The sequence below is a fragment of the Salmo salar genome, chromosome ssa03 (assembly GCF_905237065.1).
Source record: "Salmo salar chromosome ssa03, Ssal_v3.1, whole genome shotgun sequence".
Lineage (NCBI taxonomy): Eukaryota > Metazoa > Chordata > Actinopteri > Salmoniformes > Salmonidae > Salmo > Salmo salar.
Genome location: NC_059444.1, coordinates 1,875,403 through 1,902,956, shown reverse-complemented (window position 1 = coordinate 1,902,956; position 27,554 = coordinate 1,875,403). Strand labels below are relative to the sequence as shown.

The 27,554-nt window shown below is 42.6% G+C and overlaps 1 protein-coding gene across 1 annotated transcript; it reads right to left on the bottom strand.

Moving 5' to 3' along the window:
• Positions 1-94: 94 nt before the first annotated feature.
• LOC123741589 (protein THEM6) lies at positions 95-25,765 on the bottom strand. The gene is made up of 4 exons (XM_045714370.1): positions 25,648-25,765; positions 8,349-8,573; positions 1,555-1,834; positions 95-1,287 (listed from the first exon to the last, which is right to left on the bottom strand). The coding sequence occupies exons 2-4, from the start codon at positions 8,567-8,569 to the stop codon at positions 1,159-1,161; spliced, it is 630 nt and encodes a 209-aa protein (XP_045570326.1). The 5' UTR covers positions 8,570-8,573; positions 25,648-25,765; the 3' UTR covers positions 95-1,158.
• Positions 25,766-27,554: the final 1,789 nt, after the last annotated feature.

Below are 27,554 nucleotides of genomic sequence, written 5' to 3'. Positions count from 1 at the left end.
GATGAATCCCTTAACAACACGACGGTCCTCTATCCTGCGAGGCGAAATGACCAAAGTGCTATCTAGTGGCCTCATGGGTGAAATGGGATTCATATTTTTCATAATTAACAAACATTCCGTTTTTATTTTAATTTTTTTACGCGGAAAATCCAGTGTTTCTATGTCAAGCGGTTATGTTATATTCCAGTCTTCTGTGACGTATATGAAGTGTAATATCGGGATGCAAACTAAACATTTTATACATTTCATCTCTATATCTGAGATGGTACAGGTGTCTTCTATCTTTAAGCCCATAACTAGCTGCGTGATGTGTATACATTTGTTTCCAAGTAGATGTGTTTAAGAATAACCAAGATTCACTCGGTGTGATCCGGATTTATCCCACTGCAGTAAACGGCTATTAAAAGGACATGATGATCCTGATTTAGCCCACTGATCCTGATTTAGCCCACTGGTCCTGATTTAGCCCACTGATCCTGATTTAGCCCACTGATCCTGATTTAGCCCACTGATCCTGATTTAGCCCACTGATCCTGATTTAGCCCACTGGTCCTGATTTAGCCCACTGATCCTGATTTAGCCCAATGATCCTGATTTAGCCCACTGGTCCTGATTTAGCCCACTGGTCCTGATTTAGCCCACTGCAGTAAAAGGTTAAAGCCACTTGGCCCGTAGTAGTTTTGTATTTTAAAATCATAATGAATAAGTTCCTGTATTCTGAGGGAGCTGTCGGCCATGTTAGTTTAGTTCCTGTATTCTGAGGGAGCTGTCGGCCATGTCAGTTTAGTTCCTGTATTCTGAGGGAGCTGTCGGCCATGTCAGTTTAGTTCCTGTATTCTGAGGGAGCTGTCGGCCATGTTAGTTTAGTTCCTGTCAGTCACGTCAGTTTAGTTCCTGTATTCTGAGGGAGCTGTCGGCCATGTTAGTTTAGTTCCTGTATTCTGAGGGAGCTGTCGGCCATGTCAGTTTAGTTCCTGTATTCTGAGGGAGCTGTCGGCCATGTCAGTTTAGTTCCTGTATTCTGAGGGAGCTGTCGGCCATGTCAGTTCTTGGCCCTCACCTGATTCAACAGCTGATAAGCAGATTAGTTGAATCAGGTGTGCTTGGGACCGGGCTGCAACAATGTATAATGTTAGGGTTACTCAAGGAATGTGTGTATCACTTGTCTTTGTCTTCCTGTGCTCCAGTCTTGTCCTCTAGTCCGCTCTGGGCTCTCAGGGCCTGGCTGCTGGCTGAGATGAAGCTGATCCAGTGCTGCAGATCCTCAGGGTAGTCGGGACACTCCACCTGAACACACACAGAGAGCAGAGGACTGAGTGATATCACATGCATCAAAGGTCCCCTCTCATCCCTCCTCCCTCCGTTCTACTCCCTTTCCTTCATCCATCCTTATCTCATCCCTCCTCATCTCATCCCTCCCCCCTCCGTTCCACTCCCTTTCCCTCATCCCTCCACCTCTTCTCATCCCTCCCTCCCTCCCTTCTTCTCATCCCCCCCCTCTCATCCCTCCCCCCCTCCTCTCCACACCCTCACTCTCCTCCATTCCTCTCCTACCTTCCTCTTGCAGAGCAGCTGTAGGATGCTCTCGGGGTTGCTACGGAGAACGTTCTGTCTGCACAGCATCACCGCGGAGATGAACCCGTCGCCCTGGGAGACAAACCGCTGCTCCACGAAGAATGATTTGTCGTCCCATGCCACGATGCGAGTGCGCAAGTCAAATGCTTCCCCGAAGGCCAGCGAGCGTCGGTAGCGAATAGTGGAAGCCCCCACCACCATGGTGGCCCTCAGGGTGCGTAGGGTCTGAAAGATCCCGTTCCTCATGTAATGGTGGAACCTGGAGGAGGAATAGGGAACCAGTACAGGCATTACCTTAATGCCTTTACGTCCATCTGAGTGATTCTCAACAAACCACTTTGAAAAAAAAAAAAAATGGTCTGTAGCAAATTGAGTTACAAAACCATGATGCATCTGCAAAAAAAAAAATAAAGAAATCAAACTATCATTCTGAGAACTAAGATGTCTAGGTGTAGGGGAAGTGTCTTCATTTAAATACATTATTAATAATAATTTAATAATACAGATTATTTTTGTTTTGTTTTTACATATTTTCACCACAAATTCTAATTTCCCGAAATGTATCCGGATTCAAAAGGAGCTATTTTATACAATTTGACTTTACAAAAACCTAACTTACTTGAATACAACACAAAATATGTTGCTTTAGTTTGTCCATAAATCATAAAAATGGTATACGAGGTTAAGTTGACATTAAAATACGTTTATTACATAAAAAAACACACCCAGGATGCATCATCGACAGCAGGGGATCTTAAACTATTTCAGCTCCAGATCCGAGACATTGACCGTTCTCCCGTGACCCAAACGAGACATTGACCGTTCTCCCGTGACCCAAATGAGACATTGACCGTTCTCCCGTGACCCAAACGAGACATTGACCGTTCTCCCGTGACCCAAACGAGACATTGACCGTTCTCCCGTGACCCAAAATCGTCCTCCATTAACCCAAAGAAGAAAGACTCTCAGGCCATGAGAAACAAGATTCTCTGGTCTGATGAAACCAAGATTGAATTCTTTGGCCTGAATGCCAAGTGTTACGTCTGGAGGAAACCTGGCACCATCCCGCCGGTGAAGCATGGTGGTGGCATCCTTGATGAAATCCTGCTCCAGAGCCTCAGGACCTCAGACTGGGGCGAAGGTTCACCTTCCAACAGGACAACGACCCTAAGCACGCAGCCAAGACAACGCAGGAGGGGCTTCGGGGCAAGTCTCTGAATGTCCTTGAGTGTCCCAGCCAGAGCCCGGACTGGAACCAGATCAAACATCTCTGGAGAGACCTGAAAATTGCTATGCAGCGACGCTCCCCATCCAACCTGACAGAGATTGAGAGGATCTGCAGAGAAGAATGGGAGAAACTCCCCAAATACAGGTGTGCCAAGCTTGTAGGGTCATACCCAAGGAGACTCAAGGCTGTAATCGCTGCCAAAGGTGCTTCAACAAAGTACTGAGTGAAGGGTCTGAATACTTATGTCAATGTGATATTTCAGATTTAAATTTTTAATACGTTTGCAAAAATGTCTAAAAACCTGTTTTTTGCTTTGCCATGATGGGGTATTGTGATGTCATTATGGGGTATTGTGATGTCATTATGGGGTATTGTGATGTCATTATGGGGTATTGTGATGTCATTATGGGGTATTGTGATGTCATTATGGGGTATTGTGATGTCATTATGGGGTATTGTGATGTCATTATGGGGTATTGTGATGTCATTATGGGGTATTGTGTGTAGATTGATGAGGGAAAATAACAATTTAATCAATTTTAGAATAAGGCTGTAACGTTCTTTGTTTTTGAAAAAGTCAAGGGGTCAAAACACTTTCCGAACGCACTGTATAGTCAATCCTGCAAAAATGTCTACAAACCTGTTTTAACTTTTGTCAGTATTGTGTGTAAATTGATGAGGAAAACAATTAATTGAATCCATTATAGAAAAAGGCTGTTACGTAACAAAATGTGAAAAAAAGTCAAGGGGTCTAAATACTTTCTGGATGTACTGTATATACAGTACCAGTCAAAAGTTTGGACACATCTTCTCATTCAAGGGTTTTTCTTTATTTTTACTATTTTCTACTTTGTAGAATAATATTGAAGACATCAAAACTATGAAATAACACATATGGAATCATGTAGTAAACAAAAAAGTGCTAAACGAATTAAAATATATTTTATTCTTCCAAGTTGCCACCCTTTGCCTTGATGACAGCTTGACACACTTTTGGCATTCTCTCAACCAGCTTCACGAGGTAATCACCTGGAATGCATTTCAATTAACAGCTGTGCCTTGTTAAAAGTTAATTTGTGTAATTTCTTTCCTTCTTAATGCATTTGAGCAAATCGGTTGTGTTGTGACAAGGTAGGGGTGGTATACAGAAGATAGCCCTATTTTGTAAAAGACCAAGTCCATATTATGGCAAGAACAGCTCAAATAAGCAAAGAGAAATGACAGTCCATCATTACTTTAAGACATGAAGGTCAGTCAGTACGGAACATTTCAATAACTTTTTAAGTTTCTTTAAGTGCCGTCACAAAAACCATCAAGCGCTACGATGAAACTGGCTCTCATGAGGACCGCCACAGGAAAGGAAGACCCAGAGTTACCTCTGCTGCAGAGGATAAGTTCATTAGAGTTAACAGCCTCAGATTTCAGCCCAAATAAATGCTTCACAGAGTTCAAGTAACAGACACATCTCAATATCCCAGTTCAGAGGAGACTGTGTGAATCAGGCCTTATCCCAGTTCAGAGGAGACTGTGTGAATCAGGCCTTATCCCAGTTCAGAGGAGACTGTGTGAATCAGGCCTTCATGGTCGAATTGCTGCAAAGAAACCACTACTATTCATTTTATTTATTATTTATTTCACCTTTATTTAATTCAGCACACATTTTGTACTTTCGTATGAAGTAACCCCTGTCCCATTGTTTTTATTTAACCTTTATTTAACCAGGTTAGGCTAGTTGAGAACAAGTCCTTTATTTAACCAGGTAGGCTAGTTGAGAACAAGTCCTTTATTTAACCAGGTTAGGCTAGTTGAGAACAAGTCCTTTATTGAACCAGCTAGGCTAGTTGAGAACAAGTCCTTTATTTAACCAGCTAGGCTAGTTGAGAACAAGTCCTTTATTTAACCAGGTTAGGCTAGTTGAGAACAAGTCCTTTATTGAACCAGCTAGGCTAGTTGAGAACAAGTCCTTTATTTAACCAGCTAGGCTAGTTGAGAACAAGTCCTTTATTTAACCAGGTTAGGCTAGTTGAGAACAAGTCCTTTATTTAACCAGCTAGGCTAGTTGAGAACAAGTCCTTTATTGAACCAGCTAGGCTAGTTGAGAACAAGTCCTTTATTGAACCAGCTAGGCTAGTTGAGAACAAGTCCTTTATTGAACCAGCTAGGCTAGTTGAGAACAAGTCCTTTATTTAACCAGCTAGGCTAGTTGAGAACAAGTCCTTTATTGAACCAGCTAGGCTAGTTGAGAACAAGTCCTTTATTTAACCAGGTAGGCTAGTTGAGAACAAGTCCTTTATTTAACCAGCTAGGCTAGTTGAGAACAAGTCCTTTATTGAACCAGCTAGGCTAGTTGAGAACAAGTCCTTTATTTAACCAGCTAGGCTAGTTGAGAACAAGTCCTTTATTTAACCAGCTAGGCTAGTTGAGAACAAGTCCTTTATTTAACCAGGTAGGCTATTTGAGAACAAGTTCTCATTTACAACTGCGACCTGACCAAGATAAAGCAAAGCAGTGCGACAAAAAACAACAGAGTTACACATGAACAAATGTACAGTCAATAACACAATAGAAAAGTCTATATACAGTGTGAGCAAATGAGGTAAGATTAGGGAGGTAAGGCAATAAATAGGCCATGAGTAACAAAGTAATTACAATTTAGCAGATTAACACTGGAGTGATAGATGAGCAGGTGATGATGTGCAAGTAGAAATACTGGGGTGCAAAAGAGCAGCAAAGTTAATATAAACAATATGGGGATGAGGTAGGTAGATTGGGTGGGCTATTTACAGATGGGCTATGTACAGCTGCAGTGATCGGTTAGCTGTTCAGATAGCTGATGTTTAAAGTTAGTGAGGGAGATATGAGTCTCCAGCTTCAGCGATTTTTGAAGTTCGTTCCAGTCACTGGCAGCAGAGAACTGGAAGGGAAGGCGGCCAAAGGAAGTGTTGGCTTTGGGGATGACCAGTGAAATATACCTGCTGGAGCGCGTGTTGCAATGGTGACCAGTGAGCTGAGATAAGGCAGAGCTTTACCTAGCAAAGCCTTATAGATGACCTGGAGCCAGTGGGTTTGGCAACGAATATGTAGCGAGGACCAGCCAACGAGAGCATACAGGTCACAGTGGTGGGTAGTATAAGGGGCTTTGGTGACAAAACGGATGGCACTGTGATAGACTGCATCCAATTTGCTGAGTAGAGTGTTGGAGGCTATTTTGTAAATGACATCGCCGAAGTCGAGGATCGGTAGGATGGTCAGTTTTACGAGGGTATGTTTGGCTGCATGAGTGAAGGAGGCTTTGTTGCGAAATAGGAAGCCGATTCTAGATTTAATTTTGGATTGGAGATGCTTAATGTGAGTCTGGAAGGAGAGTTTACAGTCTAACCAGACACCCAGGTATTTGTAGTTGTCCACATATTCTAAGTCAGAACCGTCGAGTAGTGATGCTAGCCGGGTGGGCAGCGATCGGTTGAAGAGCATGCATTTATTGCAAGAGCAGTTGGAGACCACGGAAGAGTGTGTATGGCATTGAAGCTAGTTTGGAGGTTTGTTAAACAGTGTGCAAAGAAGGGCAGAGGATACAGAATGGTGTGGGGCTATTGAGCAAAAGGAGAGGATGGAGGCCGATAGATGACCTGGCCTCTAAAATCACTTGACCTCAACCCAATTGAATTGGATAGTTTTCACAAGAGTGATGGAAAAGCAGCCAACAAGTCCTCAGCATATGTGGGAACTCCTTCAAGACTGTTGGAAAAGCATTCCTCATGACGCTGGTTGAGAGAATGCCAAGAGTGTGTAAAGCTGTCATCAAGACAAAGGATGTCTACTTTGAAGAATAAAATATTTTGATTTGTTTAACACTTTTTTTGGTTACTACATGATTCCATGTGTGTTATTTCATAGTGTCATGACGTTGGCCTCTTTGAGTACAGGGAGGACAGTTGACCCCCTCCCCCCCTTTGCACCATCCCCCAACCTACCTTCCCCCACCCAGTCCCTGTGTGAAGGAGTGGTAAAATTCCAGGAGAGTCTCTGGCCACATGGCCCATAGAGAGACACAGGAAATTCTTCCAACTCACAGAATTGGGGAGCCAAGCGACATTTGTGTTCTGGAGAAGGTATGGAAGATTGGTGAAGAATCCAGCTACGAACTGGTCCGCTTGGTACAATTTTGTGATACTCAGAAGAGACAATATAGCCATATTACCATAAAACGGTTTATATAATAGCCTCAGCTTGAGACTTGCATCATAATGGTTGTATAGAATGTATTAATAAGGATAAAGCTTTTATAAGACATTGAGATGCTATGTACTGATGTTAATGTGATAGAATTGGATTTCTGTACCAAGCTTAACTCAGTCATCGGCACGCCCCCATGGACACAGACAGGACCAGGCGTCATTTGACAAGCCTGTTCTATGGTCACTATAAAACACACCCTGATTTACATTTCTAACAGACCAGGCCTCCACTCGATGGCCAATAGGTTACCATCCAATTCCTCTACTGAAAGTGAACCATACCACGTGGTTAACTTTTAGACTATTGATACCGACAGAATAAGAACAAGTCTTTGATAATAATTATTAGTCTGCAGCTAAGTAAATTATATCATTGAACGCGAAGACCAACGAAACATCCATTCTATAACGACATTAATGAATGTCGCTTTGAAAGATCCAGTCTAACCGAGAAGAGGGAGAAAAAGAGAGAGAGAGAGAGAGACAAAACTCTCCACAGAACGACGCTCCAACAAGGATCCCGACGACACACTGAGCGTAAATATATATTGATTGCAATTGTTCCCAAATGAGTGAGCCTTCAATTGTCAATTGTTAATATTAATGAACTCTGTACCTCCTCAGCTGAACATTTTATGACCCATTGTTCTACAAGACACCAGCCATGCCTGTTAGCCATTAGGGCACATTACTCTACCAATTCTTTGTGACGATAATTACTGTTTGTATACTTTCTGTGAATTAATTAGTTTAGTAAATAAATGATTTTAAGACAATTGATGTATGGATGATTTTAGTAAAGACTGGGTTCGTGCAGATACAACAATTTACGACGTTTGGAATGAGACTGGACGCGAGGTAAAATACACCATTTAAACCAGAAGATAATCGGCCTATATTATAATATAATATAATATTATAGTACAGGAAAGTTATATTAGGAAAATTATAGCTTTGTAATCTGAATATTCTCCTTGGTGCCCCGATCTCCTAGTTAATTACAATTAAACGATGAATTAGTTTAATCGCGTGATAATAATTACAGGGAGTTAATTGATAAACATGTCTTCAGTTTAATGGTACCCCCAAAGACACAACAATAGTTTTGATGTCTTCAATATTTATCTACAATGTAGAAAATAGTAAAAATATAGAAAAACCCTTGAATGAGTAGGTGTGTCCAAACTTTTGACCAGTAATGTGCTTTTCACCGCTCTCTCTATAAAAACATACAAAACACTTAAATATATGTTTTTTAAAGTAAAGTATCACAGTAAAACAGGCCTATGTAAGTGTGTTCGTCTAACCTGGCAAAGTCACACTCCCGCAGGTATCTGGCGTTATTCATGTGACCCATATAGTCCAGGTCATGAGGTAGGACCCTCCCAGCAACACACTGCTCTGCCAGGACGTCGAAGACCGGGGGTTGGAACCAGGCCTGCACCACCACCACCACCCCCCGCAGGAAGTACCACACATCCAGGCAGGAGAACAGCAGCAGCAGGCCCCCCAGAGCACACAGCAACATCTCTCTGGAGGAGAGAGAGAGAGAGAGAGAGAGAGAGAGAGAGAGAGAGAGAGAGCGAGACAGAGGGGGAGAGAGACAGAGGGGGAGAGAGAGAGAGAGACAGAGACAGAGAGAGAGAGAGAGACAGAGGGGGAGAGAGAGAGAGAGACAGAGGGGGGAGAGAGAGACAGAGGGGGAGAGAGAGACAGAGGGGGAGAGAGAGAGAGAGAGAGATCGAGGAGAGCGACAAAAGGGTTTGAATTTCCAGGTGAACAGAAGAGAAGTCACAGATAAAGTCAACAACAACAAAAATGGAACTGGTTTATGACCAGTTGCAACAGACAGCTACCGCCAGCACGGAGACAGCTACCGCCAGCACGGAGACAGCTACCGCCAGCACGGAGACAGCTACCGCCAGCACGGAGACAGCTACCGCCAGCACGGAGACAGCTACCGCCAGCACGGAGACAGCTACCGCCAGCACGGAGACAGCTACCGCCAGCACGGAAACAGCTACCGCCAGCACGGAGACAGCTACCGCCAGCACGGAGACAGCTACCGCCAGCACGGAGACAGCTACCGCCAGCACGGAGACAGCTACCGCCAGCACGGAAACAGCTACCGCCAGCACGGAGACAGCTACCGCCAGCACGGAGACAGCTACCGCCAGCACGGAGACAGCTACCGCCAGCACGGAGACAGCTACCGCCAGCACGGAGACAGCTACCGCCAGCACGGAGACAGCTACCGCCAGCACGGAGACAGCTACCGCCAGCACGGAAACAGCTACCGCCAGCACGGAGACAGCTACCGCCAGCACGGAGACAGCTACCGCCAGCACGGAGACAGCTACCGCCAGCACGGAGACAGCTACCGCCAGCACGGAGACAGCTACCGCCAGCACGGAAACAGCTACCGCCAGCACGGAGACAGCTACCGCCAGCACGGAGACAGCTACCGCCAGCACGGAGACAGCTACCGCCAGCACGGAGACAGCTACCGCCAGCACGGAGACAGCTACCGCCAGCACGGAGACAGCTACCGCCAGCACGGAGACAGCTACCGCCAGCACGGAAACAGCTACCGCCAGCACGGAAACAGAGAAAATATTCTAACTGGCTTTTTTGAGACAGGCTCTCTATATCCTAATCAGACAGTACCAAATGTTCTGTAAACACCAGCCAGGCCCTCTATATCCTAATCAGACAGTACCAAATGTTCTGTAAACACCAGCCAGGCCCTCTATATCCTAATCAGACAGTACCAAATGTTCTGTAAACACCAGCCAGGCCCTCTATATCCTAATCAGACAGTATCAAATGTCCTGTAAACACCAGCCAGGCTCTCTATATCCTAATCAGACAGTACCAAATGTTCTGTAAACACCAGCCAGGCCCTCTATATCCTAATCAGACAGTACCAAATGTTCTGTAAACACAGAGGCCCTAAAATATAAATGTCTGTAAACACCAGCCAGGCTCTCTATATCCTAATCAGACAGTACCAAATGTTCTGTAAACACCAGCCAGGCCCTCTATATCCTAATCAGACAGTACCAAATGTTCTGTAAACATTGAGCATTGGGGTGAAACAACGATACAATTCTAGTGACCATCAGCACCTTATTAAGTGTCAGAAACAGAACACTGGACATTGTACAGAAACTCCAAATATGCGAAACATTGTGTTGATCGCTCTAAACTAAATATGAACTTCAGTGATCTTAGATTTTAAATAGAAGGAGAGAGAGAGAGGGGAGAGACAGACAGGTCTTACTCTAGAACTGGTCTAGAGTATCTCTATCTCACATGTCAGGTTTCACTTTAGGGCAGGAAAGACAGGGCTATGGCTCTGGTTTCACTGGCCTTGTTACATGGGACTTAATGAAAATGAACAATATATATTTTTTAGTAGGATTGTTTCTGCATTTCCTTTTGAGTGCAGCTAGAGCCTCCATACACACACTACCCTGTAAAAGTACATAGCTAGCCAGAAACCCCACAAGACGTTCATTACATCACGATCAGGACAGCGCGGCGCGAGAGAATAGCTGGGAATACGTACCTCCATCTAGGGATGGTATGTGTACACCTAATTATCCTAACTAATAAATGGAGAAGATTGAAATACTGCTAGGTTAGAATGACTGCTAGTTTTTCCCCTTTTAGGATAATTAGCAGTACACTACCATCTCCCATCCTTGGATTGTGGCACGTTTTCTGAGCCATATCTCGCGTGGTTCACTCACGACTCCAACACCATCAACGGTGGTAGGCCTGATCACCAATGACGACGAGACAGCCTATAGGGAGATGGTCAGAGACCTGGCAGTTGTGGCTGCCAGGAAAACACCATTTCCCCTCAACGTCAACAAGTCAAAGGAGCTTATCGTGGACTACAGGAAACGGAAGGCCGAACACGCCCCCGTTCACGTCGACGGGGATGTAGTGGAGCAGAGCGAGAGCTTCCAGTTCCTTGGTGTCCACATCGCTAAGGAGCTAGCCTCAGGAGGCTGTAAAGATTTGGCACGGGCCGTAAGGTCCTCAAGAAGTTCCGTTCTGTGAGCTTGTGTGGCCTACCACTTTGCGGCTGAGCCGTTGTTGCTCCAAGACATTTCCACTTCACAATCTCAATTGACCGGGGGGCAGCTCTAGCAGGGGCAGAAATTTGACAAACTGACTTGTTGGAAAGGTGGTATCCTATGACGGTGCCACGTTGAAAGTCAATGAGCTCTTCAGTACGGGCCATTCTACTGCCAATGTTTGTCTATGGAAATTGCATGGCGGTGTGCTTGATTTTATACACCTGTCAGCAACTGGCGTGGCTGAAATAGCTGAATCCACTAAGTTGAAGGGGTGTCCTCATACTGCTGTATATATAGTGTATGAAGGGGTGTCCTCATACTGCTGTATATATAGTGTATGAAGGGGTGTCCTCATACTGCTGTATATATAGTGTATGAAGGGGTGTCCTCATACTGCTGTATATATAGTGTATGAAGGGGTGTCCTCATACTGCTGTATATATAGTGAATGAAGGGGTGTCCTCATACTGCTGTATATATAGTGAATGAAGGGGTGTCCTCATACTGCTGTATATATAGTGTGTGAAGGGGTGTCCTCATACTGCTGTATATATAGTGGATGAAGGGGTGTCCTCATACTGCTGTATATATAGTGTATAAGGGGTGTCCTCATACTGCTGTATATATAGTGTATGAAGGGGTGTCCTCATACTGCTGTATATATAGTGTATGAAGGGGTGTCCTCATACTGCTGTATATATAGTGTATGAAGGGGTGTCCTCATACTGCTGTATATATAGTGTATGAAGGGGTGTCCTCATACTGCTGTATATATAGTGTATGAAGGGGTGTCCTCATACTGCTGTATATATAGTGTATGAAGGGGTGTCCTCATACTGCTGTATATATAGTGTATGAAGGGGTGTCCTCATACTGCTGTATATATAGTGTATAAGGGGTGTCCTCATACTGCTGTATATATAGTGTATGAAGGGGTGTCCTCATACTGCTGTATATATAGTGAATGAAGGGGTGTCCTCATACTGCTGTATATATAGTGAATGAAGGGGTGTCCTCATACTGCTGTATATATAGTGTATGAAGGGGTGTCCTCATACTGCTGTATATATAGTGTATGAAGGGGTGTCCTCATACTGCTGTATATATAGTGTATAAGGGGTGTCCTCATACTGCTGTATATATAGTGTATGAAGGGGTGTCCTCATACTGCTGTATATATAGTGTATGAAGGGGTGTCCTCATACTGCTGTATATATAGTGTATGAAGGGGTGTCCTCATACTGCTGTATATATAGTGTATGAAGGGGTGTCCTCATACTGCTGTATATATAGTGAATGAAGGGGTGTCCTCATACTGCTGTATATATAGTGAATGAAGGGGTGTCCTCATACTGCTGTATATATAGTGAATGAAGGGGTGTCCTCATACTGCTGTATATATAGTGTATGAAGGGGTGTCCTCATACTGCTGTATATATAATGTATGAAGGGGTGTCCTCATACTGCTGTATATATTGTGTATGAAGGGGTGTCCACATACTGCTGTATATATAGTGTGTGAAGGGGTGTCATCATACTGCTGTATATATAGTGGATGAAGGGGTGTCCTCATACTGCTGTATATATAGTGTATAAGGGGTGTCCTCATACTGCTGTATATATAGTGTATGAAGGGGTGTCCTCATACTGCTGTATATATAGTGTATGAAGGGGTGTCCTCATACTGCTGTATATATAGTGTATGAAGGGGTGTCCTCATACTGCTGTATATATAGTGTATGAAGGGGTGTCCTCATACTGCTGTATATATAGTGTATGAAGGGGTGTCCTCATACTGCTGTATATATAGTGTATGAAGGGGTGTCCTCATACTGCTGTATATATAGTGAATGAAGGGGTGTCCTCATACTGCTGTATATATAGTGAATGAAGGGGTGTCCTCATACTGCTGTATATATAGTGAATGAAGGGGTGTCCTCATACTGCTGTATATATAGTGAATGAAGGGGTGTCCTCATACTGCTGTATATATAGTGAATGAAGGGGTGTCCTCATACTGCTGTATATATAGTGAATGAAGGGGTGTCCTCATACTGCTGTATATATAGTGAATGAAGGGGTGTCCTCATACTGCTGTATATATAGTGTATGAAGGGGTGTCCTCATACTGCTGTATATATAGTGTGTGAAGGGGTGTCCTCATACTGCTGTATATATAGTGTGTGAAGGGGTGTCCACATACTGCTGTATATATACTGTGTGAAGGGGTGTCCTCATACTGCTGTATATATAGTGGATGAAGGGGTGTCCTCATACTGCTGTATATATAGTGTATAAGGGGTGTCCTCATACTGCTGTATATATAGTGTATGAAGGGGTGTCCTCATACTGCTGTATATATAGTGAATGAAGGGGTGTCCTCATACTGCTGCATATATAGTGAATGAAGGGGGTGTCCTCATACTGCTGTATATATAGTGAATGAAGGGGTGTCCTCATACTGCTGTATATATAGTGAATGAAGGGGTGTCCTCATACTGCTGTATATATAGTGTATGAAGGGGTGTCCTCATACTGCTGTATATATAGTGTATGAAGGGGTGTCCTCATACTGCTGTATATATAGTGAATGAAGGGGTGTCCTCATACTGCTGTATATATAGTGTATGAAGGGGTGTCCTCATACTGCTGTATATATAGTGTATAAGGGGTGTCCTCATACTGCTGTATATATAGTGTATGAAGGGGTGTCCTCATACTGCTGTATATATAGTGAATGAAGGGGGTGTCCTCATACTGCTGTATATATAGTGAATGAAGGGGTGTCCTCATACTGCTGTATATATAGTGTGTGAAGGGGTGTCCACATACTGCTGTATATATAGTGTGTGAAGGGGTGTCCACATACTGCTGTATATATAGTGTGTGAAGGGGTGTCCTCATACTGCTGTATATATAGTGGATGAAGGGGTGTCCTCATACTGCTGTATATATAGTGGATGAAGGGGTGTCCTCATACTGCTGTATATATAGTGTATGAAGGGGTGTCCTCATACTGCTGTATATATAGTGAATGAAGGGGTGTCCTCATACTGCTGTATATATAGTGTATAAGGGGTGTCCTCATACTGCTGTATATATAGTGTATGAAGGGGTGTCCACATACTGCTGTATATATAGTGAATGAAGGGGTGTCCTCATACTGCTGTATATATAGTGTATGAAGGGGTGTCCACATACTGTTGTATATATAGTGTACTTCCACTTTCTATCATGCATCCTGTTGCCTAGTCACTTACACCTGCCTATAGCGCAATGTCGGCTTTTCTCGGATGCTATTTACGTGAAATTTAAGTACATGAATGTGGCAACAACAACAAAAAAATTACGTTTTTTTTTTACTGCCCGTTGCATTTAGCTGAAGGTGTCCTATAACCTGAAGGTGTTTAGCTGAAGGTGTCCTATAACCTGATTGTTTAGCTGAAGGTGTCCTATAGCCTGAAGGTGTTTAGCTGAAGGTGTCCTATAACCTGATTGTTTAGCTGAAGGTGTCCTATAACCTGGTTGTTTAGCTGAAGGTGTCCTATAACCTGGTTGTTTAGCTGAAGGTGTCCTATAACCTGATTGTTTAGCTGAAGGTGTCCTATAACCTGAAGGTGTTTAGCTGAAGGTGTCCTATAGCCTGAAGGTGTTTAGCTGAAGGTGTCCTATAACCTGATTGTTTAGCTGAAGGTGTCCTATAACCTGATTGTTTAGCTGAAGGTGTCCTATAACCTGATTGTTTAGCTGAAGGTGTCCTATAACCTGAAGGTGTTTAGCTGAAGGTGTCCTATAACCTGATTGTTTAGCTGAAGGTGTCCTATAACCTGATTGTTTAGCTGAAGGTGTCCTATAACCTGATTGTTTAGCTGAAGGTGTCCTATAACCTGAAGGTGTTTAGCTGAAGGTGTCCTATAACCTGATTGTTTAGCTGAAGGTGTCCTATAACCTGATTGTTTAGCTGAAGGTGTCCTATAACCTGATTGTTTAGCTGAAGGTGTCCTATAACCTGATTGTTTAGCTGAAGGTGTCCTATAACCTGATTGTTTAGCTGAAGGTGTCCTATAACCTGATTGTTTAGCTGAAGGTGTCCTATAGCCTGAAGGTGTTTAGCTGAAGGTGTCCTATAACCTGATTGTTTAGCTGAAGGTGTCCTATAACCTGATTGTTTAGCTGAAGGTGTCCTATAGCCTGAAGGTGTTTAGCTGAATGTGTCCTATAACCTGATTGTTTAGCTGAAGGTGTCCTATAGCCTGAAGGTGTTTAGCTGAAGGTGTCCTATAACCTGATTGTTTAGCTGAAGGTGTCCTATAGCCTGATTGTTTAGCTGAAGGTGTCCTATAGCCTGAAGGTGTTTAGCTGAAGGTGTCCTATAGCCTGATTGTTTAGCTGAAGGTGTCCTATAGCCTGATTGTTTAGCTGAAGGTGTCCTATAGCCTGAAGGTGTTTAGCTGAAGGTGTCCTATAACCTGATTGTTTAGCTGAAGGTGTCCTATAGCCTGAAGGTGTTTAGCTGAATGTGTCCTATAACCTGATTGTTTAGCTGAAGGTGTCCTATAGCCTGAAGGTGTTTAGCTGAAGGTGTCCTATAACCTGATTGTTTAGCTGAAGGTGTCCTATAGCCTGATTGTTTAGCTGAAGGTGTCCTATAGCCTGAAGGTGTTTAGCTGAAGGTGTCCTATAGCCTGATTGTTTAGCTGAAGGTGTCCTATAGCCTGATTGTTTAGCTGAAGGTGTCCTATAGCCTGAAGGTGTTTAGCTGAAGGTGTCCTATAACCTGGTTGTTTAGCTGAAGGTGTTTAGCTGAAGGTGTCCTATAACATTGAGCCAAGTCACAATCTTCTCTGTTGTGGTATTTTCTCACTGAGTTAACATATGACATGTAGTCTAACCTTCTCGTACCAGATCGATACTGAACTGACCTGCTGAGGCTGACAGCTTCTCGTACCAGATCGATACTGCTATGTACTGGTCATTAAAGGTAAAATGTGTCTACTGTACCATGAGTGGCATTTCAACGAGAGGGACTGAATCAAATCAAATGGAAATCATTTGTAATGCATCAATGCAAAGCATTTAATTTCTACTGGTTTAATTTGTCAGCATGTATTTATCTTGAATCAAATCAACAATATCTGCATTATGATTCCAAATCCGCCATCTGAGAAATGTATTTTTTTCATTCCGTTATTAAGGATCTCTGTCTACCAGCAGGAAAACTAATTTCTTAATTTGATCCTCGTTGGCTTCCGTAGGTATGGGTGTCATAGCAAATCAACAAATGCTTCCCTCCATGACCTAAATGGAGAGCGATTTGAGGTGACGGTTGAGGAGCTGGCAGGAGCCAGTCGTGGCAAATTAATAATTTAAGAGCTTAAAAACTGTACATTTGGTCACATGTAGAAGTGAGGCCGCATTTATATCACTAAATTTGCAGGTAGAGTCGTGAAATGTTGTATTTGCACTGTTGAATAAAGACATAGAAATGTTGTATTTGCACTGTTGAATAAAGGGAAATGTTGTATTTGTACTGTTGAATACAGTGCCGTTGGAAAGTATTCCGATTTTTTCCACATTTTGTTACATTACAGCCTTATTCTAAAATTGATTAGTTATTTCCCCCTCAATCTACAAACAATATCCCATAATGACAAAGCTAAAACAGGTTTAGCTATATTTGCTAATTTATTAAAAATAAAAAACAGAAATATCACATTTACAAAAGTATTCAGACCCTTTACTCAGCACTTTGTTGAAGCACCTTTGGCAGCGATTACAGCATCGAGTCTTCTTGGGTATGACGCTACAAGCTTGGCACACCTGTATTTGGGGAGTTTCTCCAATTCTTCTCTGCAGATCCTCTCAAGCTCTGTCAGGTTGGATGGGGTTCATCGCTGCACAGCTATTTTCAGGTCTCTCCAGAGATGTTCGATCAGGTTCCAGTCCGGGCTCTGGCTGGGACACTCAAGGACATTCAGAGACTTGCCCCGAAGCCCCTCCTGCGTTGTCTTGGCGGTGTGCTTAGGGTCGTTGTCCTGTTGGAAGGTGAACCTTCGCCCCAGTCTGAGGTCCTGAGGCTCTGGAGCAGGATTTCATCAAGGATGCCACCACCATGCTTCACCGACGGGATGGTGCCAGGTTTCCTCCAGACGTAACACTTGGCATTCAGGCCAAAGAATTCAATCTTGGTTTCATCAGACCAGAGAATCTTGTTTCTCATGGCCTGAGAGTCTTTAGGTGCCTTTTGGTAAACTCCAAGCGGGCTGTCATGTGCCTTTTACTGAGAAGTGGCTTCCGTCTGGTCACTCTACCATAAAGGCCTGATTGGTGGAGTGCTGCAGAGATGGTTGTCCTTCTGGAAGGTTCTCCCATCTCCACAGAAATCTGGAGCTCTGTCAGAGTGACCATCGGGTTCTTGGTCACCTCCCTGACCAAGGCCCTTCTCCCCAGATTGCTCAATTTGGCCGGGCAGCCAGCGCTAGGAAGAGTCTTGGTGGTTCCAAACTTCTTCCATTTCAGAATGATGGAGGCCACTGTGTTCTTGAGGACCTTCAATGCTGCAGAAACTTGTTGGTACCCTTCCCCAGATCTGTGCCTTGACTCAATCCTGTCTCGGAGCTCAACAGACTATTCCTTTGACCTCATGGCTTGGTTTTGACATGCACTGTCAACTGTGGGACCTTATATAGACAGGTGTGTGCCTTTCCAAATCATGGCCAATCAATTGAATTTACCAAAGCTGGACTCCAATCAAGTTGTAGAAACATCTCAAGGATGATCAATGGAAACAGGAAGCACCTGAGCTCAATTTCGAGTTTCATAGCAAAGGTTCTGAATACTTACGTAAATAAGGTATCTGTTATTTGTTTTTAATACATTTGCAAACATTTCGAAAACCCTGTTTTCACTTTGTCATTATGGTGGGGTATTGCGGAGGATTTGTTTGTATTTAATCCATTTTAGAATAAGGCTGTATCATAACAAAATGAGAAAAAAGTCAAGGGGTCTGAATACTTTCCGAATGCACTGTATGTTACAATGTATGAAACCTACTATTTTGCAGGGGGGGTTAAATTAAAGTGAGAAAAGAGAGGGAAATGTGTCAAAGGTAGGCATATATACAGCTGATTATTTACATATACAGTGCAGCCGTGTATATAGCCAAGCTACCATTGACTAGGTACTGGTACCCCGTGTATATAGCCAAGCTACCATTGACTAGATACTGGTACTCCCTGTATATAGCCAAGCTACCATTGACTAGATACTGGTACCCCGTGTATATAGCCAAGCTACCATTGACTAGGTACTGGTACTCCCGTGTATATAGCCAAGCTACCATTGACTAGATACTGGTACTCCGTGTATATAGCCAAGCTACCATTGACTAGGTACTGGTACCCAGTGTATATAGCCAAGCTATCATTGCTCATTGTATACTTATTCCTCGTATTAGTATATGATTTTTATTGTATTCAGCATTGTTTGAAAGGCCCGTAAGTAAGCATTTCAATGTTAGTCTACACTTGTTTACGAAGCATGTGACAATTAAAATGTGATGTGACTAGAGAGAACGTAAGGACGTCTATTGGGATTAGGGCTACTCGCTAGCTAGCTAGGTCATTTGCTAAATCAACAGAAGAGAGAACGTAATGACGTCTATTGGGATTATGGCTACTCGCTAGCTAGCTAGGTCATTTGCTAAATCAACAGAAGAGAGAACGTAATGACGTCTATTGGGATTAGGGCTACTCGCTAGCTAGCTAGGTCATTTGCTAAATCAACAGAAGAGAGAACGTAATGACCATCTATTGGGATTAGGGCTACTCGCTAGCTAGCTAGGTCATTTGCTAAATCAACAGAAGAGAGAACGTAATGACGCATCTATTGGGATTAGGGCTACTCGCTAGCTAGCTAGGTCATTTGCTAAATCAACAGAAGAGAGAACGTAATGACGTCTATTGGGATTAGGGCTACTCGCTAGCTAGCTAGGTCATTTGCTAAATCAACAGAAGAGAGAACGTAATGACCATCTATTGGGATTAGGGCTACTCGCTAGCTAGCTAGGTCATTTGCTAAATCAACAGAAGAGAGAACGTAATGACGTCTATTGGGATTAGGGCTACTCGCTAGCTAGCTAGGTCATTTGCTAAATCAACAGTAGAGAGAGTAATGACCGTCTATTGGGATTAGGGCTACTCGCTAGCTAGCTAGGTCATTTGCTAAATCAACAGAAGAGAGAACGTAATGACGTCTATTGGGATTAGGGCTACTCGCTAGCTAGCTAGGTCATTTGCTAAATCAACAGTAGAGAGGTAATGACCATCTATTGGGATTAGGGCTACTCGCTAGCTAGCTAGGTCATTTGCTAAATCAACAGAAGAGAGAACGTAATGACGTCTATTGGGATTAGGGCTACTCGCTAGCTAGCTAGGTCATTTGCTAAATCAACAGAAGAGAGAACGTAATGACGTCTATTGGGATTATGGCTACTCGCTAGCTAGCTAGGTCATTTGCTAAATCAACAGAAGAGAGAACGTAATGACCGTCTATTGGGATTAGGGCTACTCGCTAGCTAGCTAGGTCATTTGCTAAATCAACAGAAGAGAGAACGTAATGACGTCTATTGGGATTAGGGCTACTCGCTAGATAGCTAGGTCATTTGCTAAATCAACAGAAGAGAGAACGTAATGACGTCTATTGGGATTATGGCTACTCGCTAGCTAGCTAGGTCATTTGCTAAATCAACAGAAGAGAGAACGTAATGACGTCTATTGGGATTAGGGCTACTCGCTAGATAGCTAGGTCATTTGCTAAATCAACAGAAGAGAGAACGTAATGACGTCTATTGGGATTAGGGCTACTCGCTAGCTAGCTAGGTCATTTGCTAAATCAACAGAAGAGAGAACGTAATGACGTCTATTGGGATTAGGGCTACTCGCTAGATAGCTAGGTCATTTGCTAAATCAACAGAAGAGAGAACGTAATGACGTCTATTGGGATTAGGGCTACTCGCTAGCTAGCTAGGTCATTTGCTAAATCAACAGAAGAGAGAACGTAATGACGTCTATTGGGATTAGGGCTACTCGCTAGCTAGCTAGGTCATTTGCTAAATCAACAGAAGAGAGAACGTAATGACGTCTATTGGGATTATGGCTACTCGCTAGCTAGCTAGGTCATTTGCTAAATCAACAGAAGAGAGAACGTAATGACGTCTATTGGGATTATGGCTACTCGCTAGCTAGCTAGGTCATTTGCTAAATCAACAGTAGAGAGGTAATGACCATCTATTGGGATTATGGCTACTCGCTAGCTAGCTAGGTCATTTGCTAAATCAACAGTAGAGAGGTAATGACCATCTATTGGGATTATGGCTACTCGCTAGCTAGCTAGGTCATTTGCTAAATCAACAGTAGAGAGGTAATGACCATCTATTGGGATTATGGCTACTCGCTAGCTAGCTAGGTCATTTGCTAAATCAACAGAAGAGAGAATGTAATGACGTCTATTGGGATTAGGGCTACTCGCTAGCTAGCTAGGTCATTTGCTAAATCAACATTAGCGTGTGTTAAATCATTGGGGAAGCCAATCCAGAAGATAATGCCATATTACAACATATGTGTTGCTATCAATGTTCCCTCTAACATGGAACCCAAACCGGCTGCGAGTGTGCGCCATCGTGCGCCATCGTGCATACATTTATTTTGTCCCGCTACACCAAACGCAAATCACGACACACAGGTTAAAATATCAAAACAAACTCTGAACCAATGACATTAATTTGGGGACAGGTCTAAAAGCATTAAACATGTATGGCAATTTAGCTAGTTAGCTTGCACTTGCATCTAAACTTTCATAGTATTACCACGACGACCGGCAACAGTTGGTCGTTCAATCACCCACGTGGGTATAACCAATGAGATGGCACGTGGGTACCTGCTTCTATAAACCAATGAGGAGATGGGAGAGGCAGGACTTTCAGCGCGATCTATGTCAGAAATAGAACTGACTTCTATTTTAGCCCTTGGCAACGCAGACGCTCGTTGGCGCACGTGAGCAGTGTGGGTGCAATAATTGAATAACATGGATTTCAAAATTTATTTTGCGACGCTCGCGCATGTGACGTGTCCGGTCTGGTCAGCATGTAAGTGGCGAGTGCGCAGCTCCCTGGTACTGCTGCACAGAGAAGCATCGGCCCGCGCAGAGAAACATCGGCCCCCCTTAATAACACTATCAACATTCCCCTCTATTGTGGTAACTCTGATCGAATCAAAGCACTATTAGCTACTTTCAACGCAACATACCAAAACAAAAACTATGCAAGACTTAGTATGCAAAACTAACTATGAAACAGATTTTGTTGTAAGCAGAACGCGGCAGCGTAGCCTAGTGGTTAGAGTGTTGGACTAGTAACCGAAAGGTTGCAAGTTCAAATCCCTGAGCTGTCAAGGTACAAATCTGTCGCTCTGCCCCTGAACAGGCAGTTAACCCACTGTTCCTAGGTCATCATTGAAAATAAGAATTTGTTCTTAAAACCTGTTGGGGCTAGGGGGCAGTATTTGCACGGCCGGATAAAAAAACGTACCCGATTTAATCTGGTTACTACTCCTGCCCAGTAACTAGAATATGCATATAATTGTTTGATTTGGATAGAAAACACCCTAAAGTTTCTAAAACTGTTTGAATGGTGTCTGTGAGTATAACAGAACTCATTAACAGAACCTGAGAAGATTCCAAACAGGAAGCACTCTCTCTGACCATTTCATGGCCTTCTTGATCATCTCTAACCAAAACAGGGGATCTCTGGCATGACGTGACATTTTCTAACGCTCCCATAGGCTCTCAGAAGGCGCCAGAAAGCTGAATGGTGGCTTTGCAGGCCCTGGCTGAAAAACATTAGCGCATTTTGTAAGTGGTCGATCTGAGAACAATGAGACTGGAGGCTCGTGCACGTGCCGACACCATGTTTACTTTCTCTCTCTTTGAACGAAAACAACCACTCCCGGTCGGAATATTATCGCTTTTTTACGAGAAAAATAGCATAAAAATAGATTTTAAACAGCGGTTGACATTCTTCGAAATACGGTAATGGAATATTTTGAAATTTTTTGTCACGAAACGCGTCGGGCGCGTCACCCTTCTTTACCCATCGGATAGTGTCTTGAACGCACGAACAAAACGCCGCTATTTGGATATAACTATGGATTATTTTGAACCAAACCAACATTTGTTATTGAAGTAGAAGGCCTGGGAGTGCATTCTGACAAAGACAGCAAAGGTAATCAAACTTTTCTAATAGTAAATCGGAGTTTGGTGAGCACCACACTTGGTGGGTGTCAAAATAGCTAGCCTGTGATGGCCGTGCTATCTACCCAGAATATTGCAAAATGTGCTTTCACCGAAAAGCTATTTTAAAATCGGACATAGCGAGTGCATAAAGGAGTTCTGTATCTATAATTCTTAAAATAATTGTTATGTTTTTTTTGTGAACGTTTATCGTGAGTAATTTAGTAAATTCACCGGCAGTGTTCGGTGGGAATGCTAGTCACATGCTAGTCACATGCTAATGTAAAAAGCTGGTTTTTGATATAAATATGAACTTGATTGAACAAAACATGCATGTATTGTATAACATAATGTCCTAGGATTGTCATCTGATGAAGATCATCAAAGGTTAGTGCTGCATTTAGCTGTGGTTTGGGTTTATGTGACATTATATGCTAGCTTGAAAAATGGGTGTCTGATTATTTCTGGCTGGGTACTCTGCTGACATAATCTAATGTTTTTCTTTCGTTGTAAAGCCTTTTTGAAATCGGACAGTGTGGTTAGATTAACGAGAGTCTTGTCTTTAAAATGGTGTAAAATAGTGATATGTTTGAGAAATTGAAGTAATAGCATTTCTAAGGTATTTCGATATCGCGCCACGGGATTACACTGGCTGTTGAGTCCCACCTAGCCCATAGAGGTTAACTGACTTGCCTAGTTAAATAAAAGGTAAAAAAATGAATTAAATAAAAAATAAGTTGGATTCTATTGCATGACAAACCCACACCATTTCATCATCTAATCACCTCCGCTTAGTCTGATACAGTGACTAAAAGATACCAAAAACTATTTAGTCCAATCAACGGAAGGTAAATATGAAGTGGCAGTCCATGGTAGTGATTTCTGTGTGTCTAAGTATAAAAAACACATTGACTCACCCTACTTGTAGAGAAACACCAATTCCAACCTCATCTTTCATGTTGTCTAAACGGTCTATGACTCTGTCATACAGTACAACCTTCCAGTTTTGTTGTCCTAAGCTACCTGTCTAATATGCTTGCTCCCTAACCTAACTTTCTTTCACGGGCAACAATTAGCTAGTTACCATTAGCATGCTACCTCTAGCTACATGTTGAACTGCCATCCTCTCAGGCCAGGGGCATAATGTATGAATTAATGGTTGGATCTGAAATCACCGTTATCATCATTGGCCAGTACAGAGAATTAAGTAAAACTGCATATACAAATCCGTGGCTGTAACCCAAACACTTAAAAGACACACCCTATTCCCTCAGCCCTCAAATGAAGTGGACACTTCTAATGACGTATCATGACGTCTGACGAGTATACACTTGCAGGGCGAGGGAGGAAGGAAGGAACGATTTATAAATGGACCCCCGCCTCGCACGGAAATTCATCACTCATTCATCCCGCGATGATTGTGTTTTCAGCCACCGGTAGGTAGCTTGTGGGTGCTTTATATGCGCTACAGTCAATTATGATTGCATGTCTACTTACATTAAATATATCATTATTAATATATGCCTACTTAGTATGATAGCTAGCAAATGAATTAGCTAAATAACAGCTCTCCCTAGCTGGAGCTTCTAAAGAAGGAAAATTTGGGGTTTTTTTCTACAATTTCCAAAAGCTAACCAAACAAAAACCAAACGTTTATGAAACGTGTTTGTGCCGTCATTAGTAGCACAATTTCTAACTTATTTACATTCGGGTTTTTTTTTACTTCCACTTGTATGTTGACTCCATATTAACGCTTACATTTTTGGCTGACTTTTTACTTAGCGGATGTACAATCGTCACGAATTTAATTATGGTGAGTTTCAGGCCGCAAAGTGAACATAATTGTACACTCACAAACTCTACTAAAAACCAGGGCTGAGGGGCTTACGTTGCAAATTCCCCTTGCTTGGCTAATCATTTGGACCACCCTCTAAGATGGTGACGGGGATTCCCCCCAAGGGCATATGGCAAGGGTGTGTCTTTTATGAGTTTAAACCACAGCCCCACATCTCCATCCATGGCTAATTTAGGAAGGGGCTTTTAGCTAGCTAGCCACATGACGAAAAAACAACAAGATGCAACAATTCAAGTTTTAGCTTGTGAGTAGTCCACATCCAAACTGGTTTCCCTAGTCCACATCCAAACTGGTTTCCCTAGTCCACATCCAAACTGGTTTCCCTAGTCCAAATCCAAACTGGTTTCCCTAGTCCACATCCAAACTGGTTTCCCTAGTCCAAATCCAAACTGGTTTCCCTACCTCTTTTCTAGTCCAAATCCAAACTGGTTTCCCTAGTCCACATCCAAACTGGTTTCCCTAGTCCACATCCAAACTGGTTTCCCTAGTCCACATCCAAACTGGTTTCCCTAGTCCACATCCAAACTGGTTTCCCTAGTCCACATCCAAACTGGTTTCCCTAGTCCACATCCAAACTGATTTCCCTAGTCCACATCCAAACTGGTTATCCTAGTCCAAATCCAAACTGGTTTCCCTAGTCCACATCCAAACTGGTTTCCCTAGTCCAAATCCATATCCAAATCCAAACTGGTTTCCCTTGACACTTTTTTTTTTTTGGTGTGCCAGGACCACTCACAGCTGAGCTCACTCAGTTTAGCTATTCTTTTATATATATATATATTTTTTTTTTTAATCAAGGGAGGCCAAATGCTCACTGGCTTCCTTTGCGTTTAATGTTACGGGTTGTCTTCAATGTCATACTCTTTCTGACCAGACAGCATGAGATACATAGACTACACATACCGAGACAGAGGGGCGCTGTTTCGTTCGCTTTCTCCAGTGAGATACATTCAACCTCTTGCGAATTGATGAACATTTATGAAACAGATTCCCGAAATTATTATATATATATATATATGTTTTTTTTTTTTTTAACATTATTTGGGAAAGCATGACTGTAAATCATCAGCAGCGTGAACTACAAAATTAAACTTGAAATCAAACACTTGAACAAATGTAATTGTGAATTATTAGCGTTAGCTTGTTCAATAACGTTCAAGTACAGACCAACAACGGTTAGCGTGTTACCTCAGGTAATCTGCTGGCTAACTGTGCTAGCTAAATTAGCTAGCTCAAATGTGGTGTCGGGTTTGTGTGTCCCTTTATTTTATCATGAAGTTGTATTAATATATTTCTAGACAGATGTTAACATGTACAAGAATGTTGTTTAAAAAAATAATACTAATTTTCATAATAAATAGCCGGTAAACTTACAGCGTTTATCCGGAGATGTGCTGCGAAGTGGAAGAAGCCGTTAACGACGGTAGTCGACCAGCAACACACACGATGACGTCAGCTTGGATGGTAATACAGGAAATGATAAAAAATTACATTAAATAAAAGCCCACATTTAAAAAACATTGCAATGTTTATTTAATGTTTATGTGTATATCTAATTCAAAATAGATTTTAAAAATAAATCAATGGCCACTTGTGTTGTGACAATGAAATATAATTAGTATATATGTTTATATATATTTAGTTGTAATTTTTTTTTTTATACCAATAATGAAAATGTTGACATCGTTATGTTGAGAATAGTGGGCTGTAGAGAAGTGTTCTTCCTGTCTCAGTTAAAATGGGGGGGTGGGAAATAATCAGTAAGGTTTCTCTTACGTGTACTTGTGGAGGGGGACTGTGTCGTCCATAACCGGCTGCACTTTGTTCTCCGCCCCTTCTACAGCTGCACCCAATGCATTATGGTGCCATAGGCTATCCACTGTAAGGGAGGACTTGGTAGACTGTATATTCTTTAGGTCAGGTTTTACTTTATGTGTTCGCTTCCGTGTGCTGGTAAGGGTAGGACAGGTAGGATTCCAGTTCAGGTGGTTTAATAACGCTGAAGATGCACGGAACAGAACGGTGTTTATAGTGTGGATGGGCTGAGACACCTACTGGCCTGGCAACTTGCCTCAAACAAAGTGTGTGTGTGTGTGTGTGTGTGGTCTGTAAGTAGAGAGAAATGAAGATACACGAGTGACTGACAGAATACCATCTCCAATTCACATCTCTTATAAACAACATGCATGACTATAACATGACTGATGACTTAACGCTATACAGGACCATTCAGCGCAATACAACGTGACTGTACTAAGATCAGATGAGAAGAGGTGCAGATGAGAAGGGGTGCATTTCAGATGAGAAGGGGTGCATTTCAGATGAGAAGAGGTGCAGATGAGAAGGGGTACATTTCAGATGAGAAGGGGTGCAGATGAGAAGGGGTACATTTCAGATGAGAAGGGGTGCAGATGAGAAGGGGTGCCGTCACACCTGTACTACAAAGCACAGCACCGTCATCTTCAGTACAGGGCTACGAACTGGAATAACTCTAAACAGTTAAACACAATGTATTACCCATAAAATGATGTACCATACACGTCTGCAATTACAGGAAATATACACAAAGCACTGGGGGGGACATTATCTTTTACAAATACAGGGTTAAACATCCGAAATGATACGACAAACCAAAACAGAACTAGCCAGGTCCAAACCACAACAGTATAAACTACTAATTAGCATAACCATAAATATTACATTATCGTCACAGAGTGCATCTTCAGACATAAACACCTGAAAGATATGAAATATGTACTTACATATCAACAAGGATGGCCACTGGCCTTGGCTAACACAATGAAAGCTAACTGGTGGGAATACACAAGGATTCCCACTGGCCTTGGCTAACACAATGAAAGCTAACTGGTGGGAATACACAAGGATTCCCACTGGCCTTGGCTAACACAATGAAAGCTAACTGGTGGGAATACACAAGGATTCCCACTGGCCTTGGCTAACACAATGAAAGCTAACTGGTGGGAATACACAAGGATTCCCACTGGCCTTGGCTAACACAATGAAAGCTAACTGGTGAAAACACAAGGATGGCTGGAGCTTTCTCTCACTGATCTCCGAGCTGGAGATCACCCAGCATGCTCTGCTCCACTTCACCGGTGGACAGAGCTACAACTCTGATATATTGAACCTACATAACTGATATGATTAACTACAAATACTTCACAGCTTTTTTTTTTTTTTTACAGGCACGTTCATTTACAGTTCAAGTAGACATAGTTATCAATAGTTAGTTTCTTTGTTATTGTTGTTAGTCATTCAAA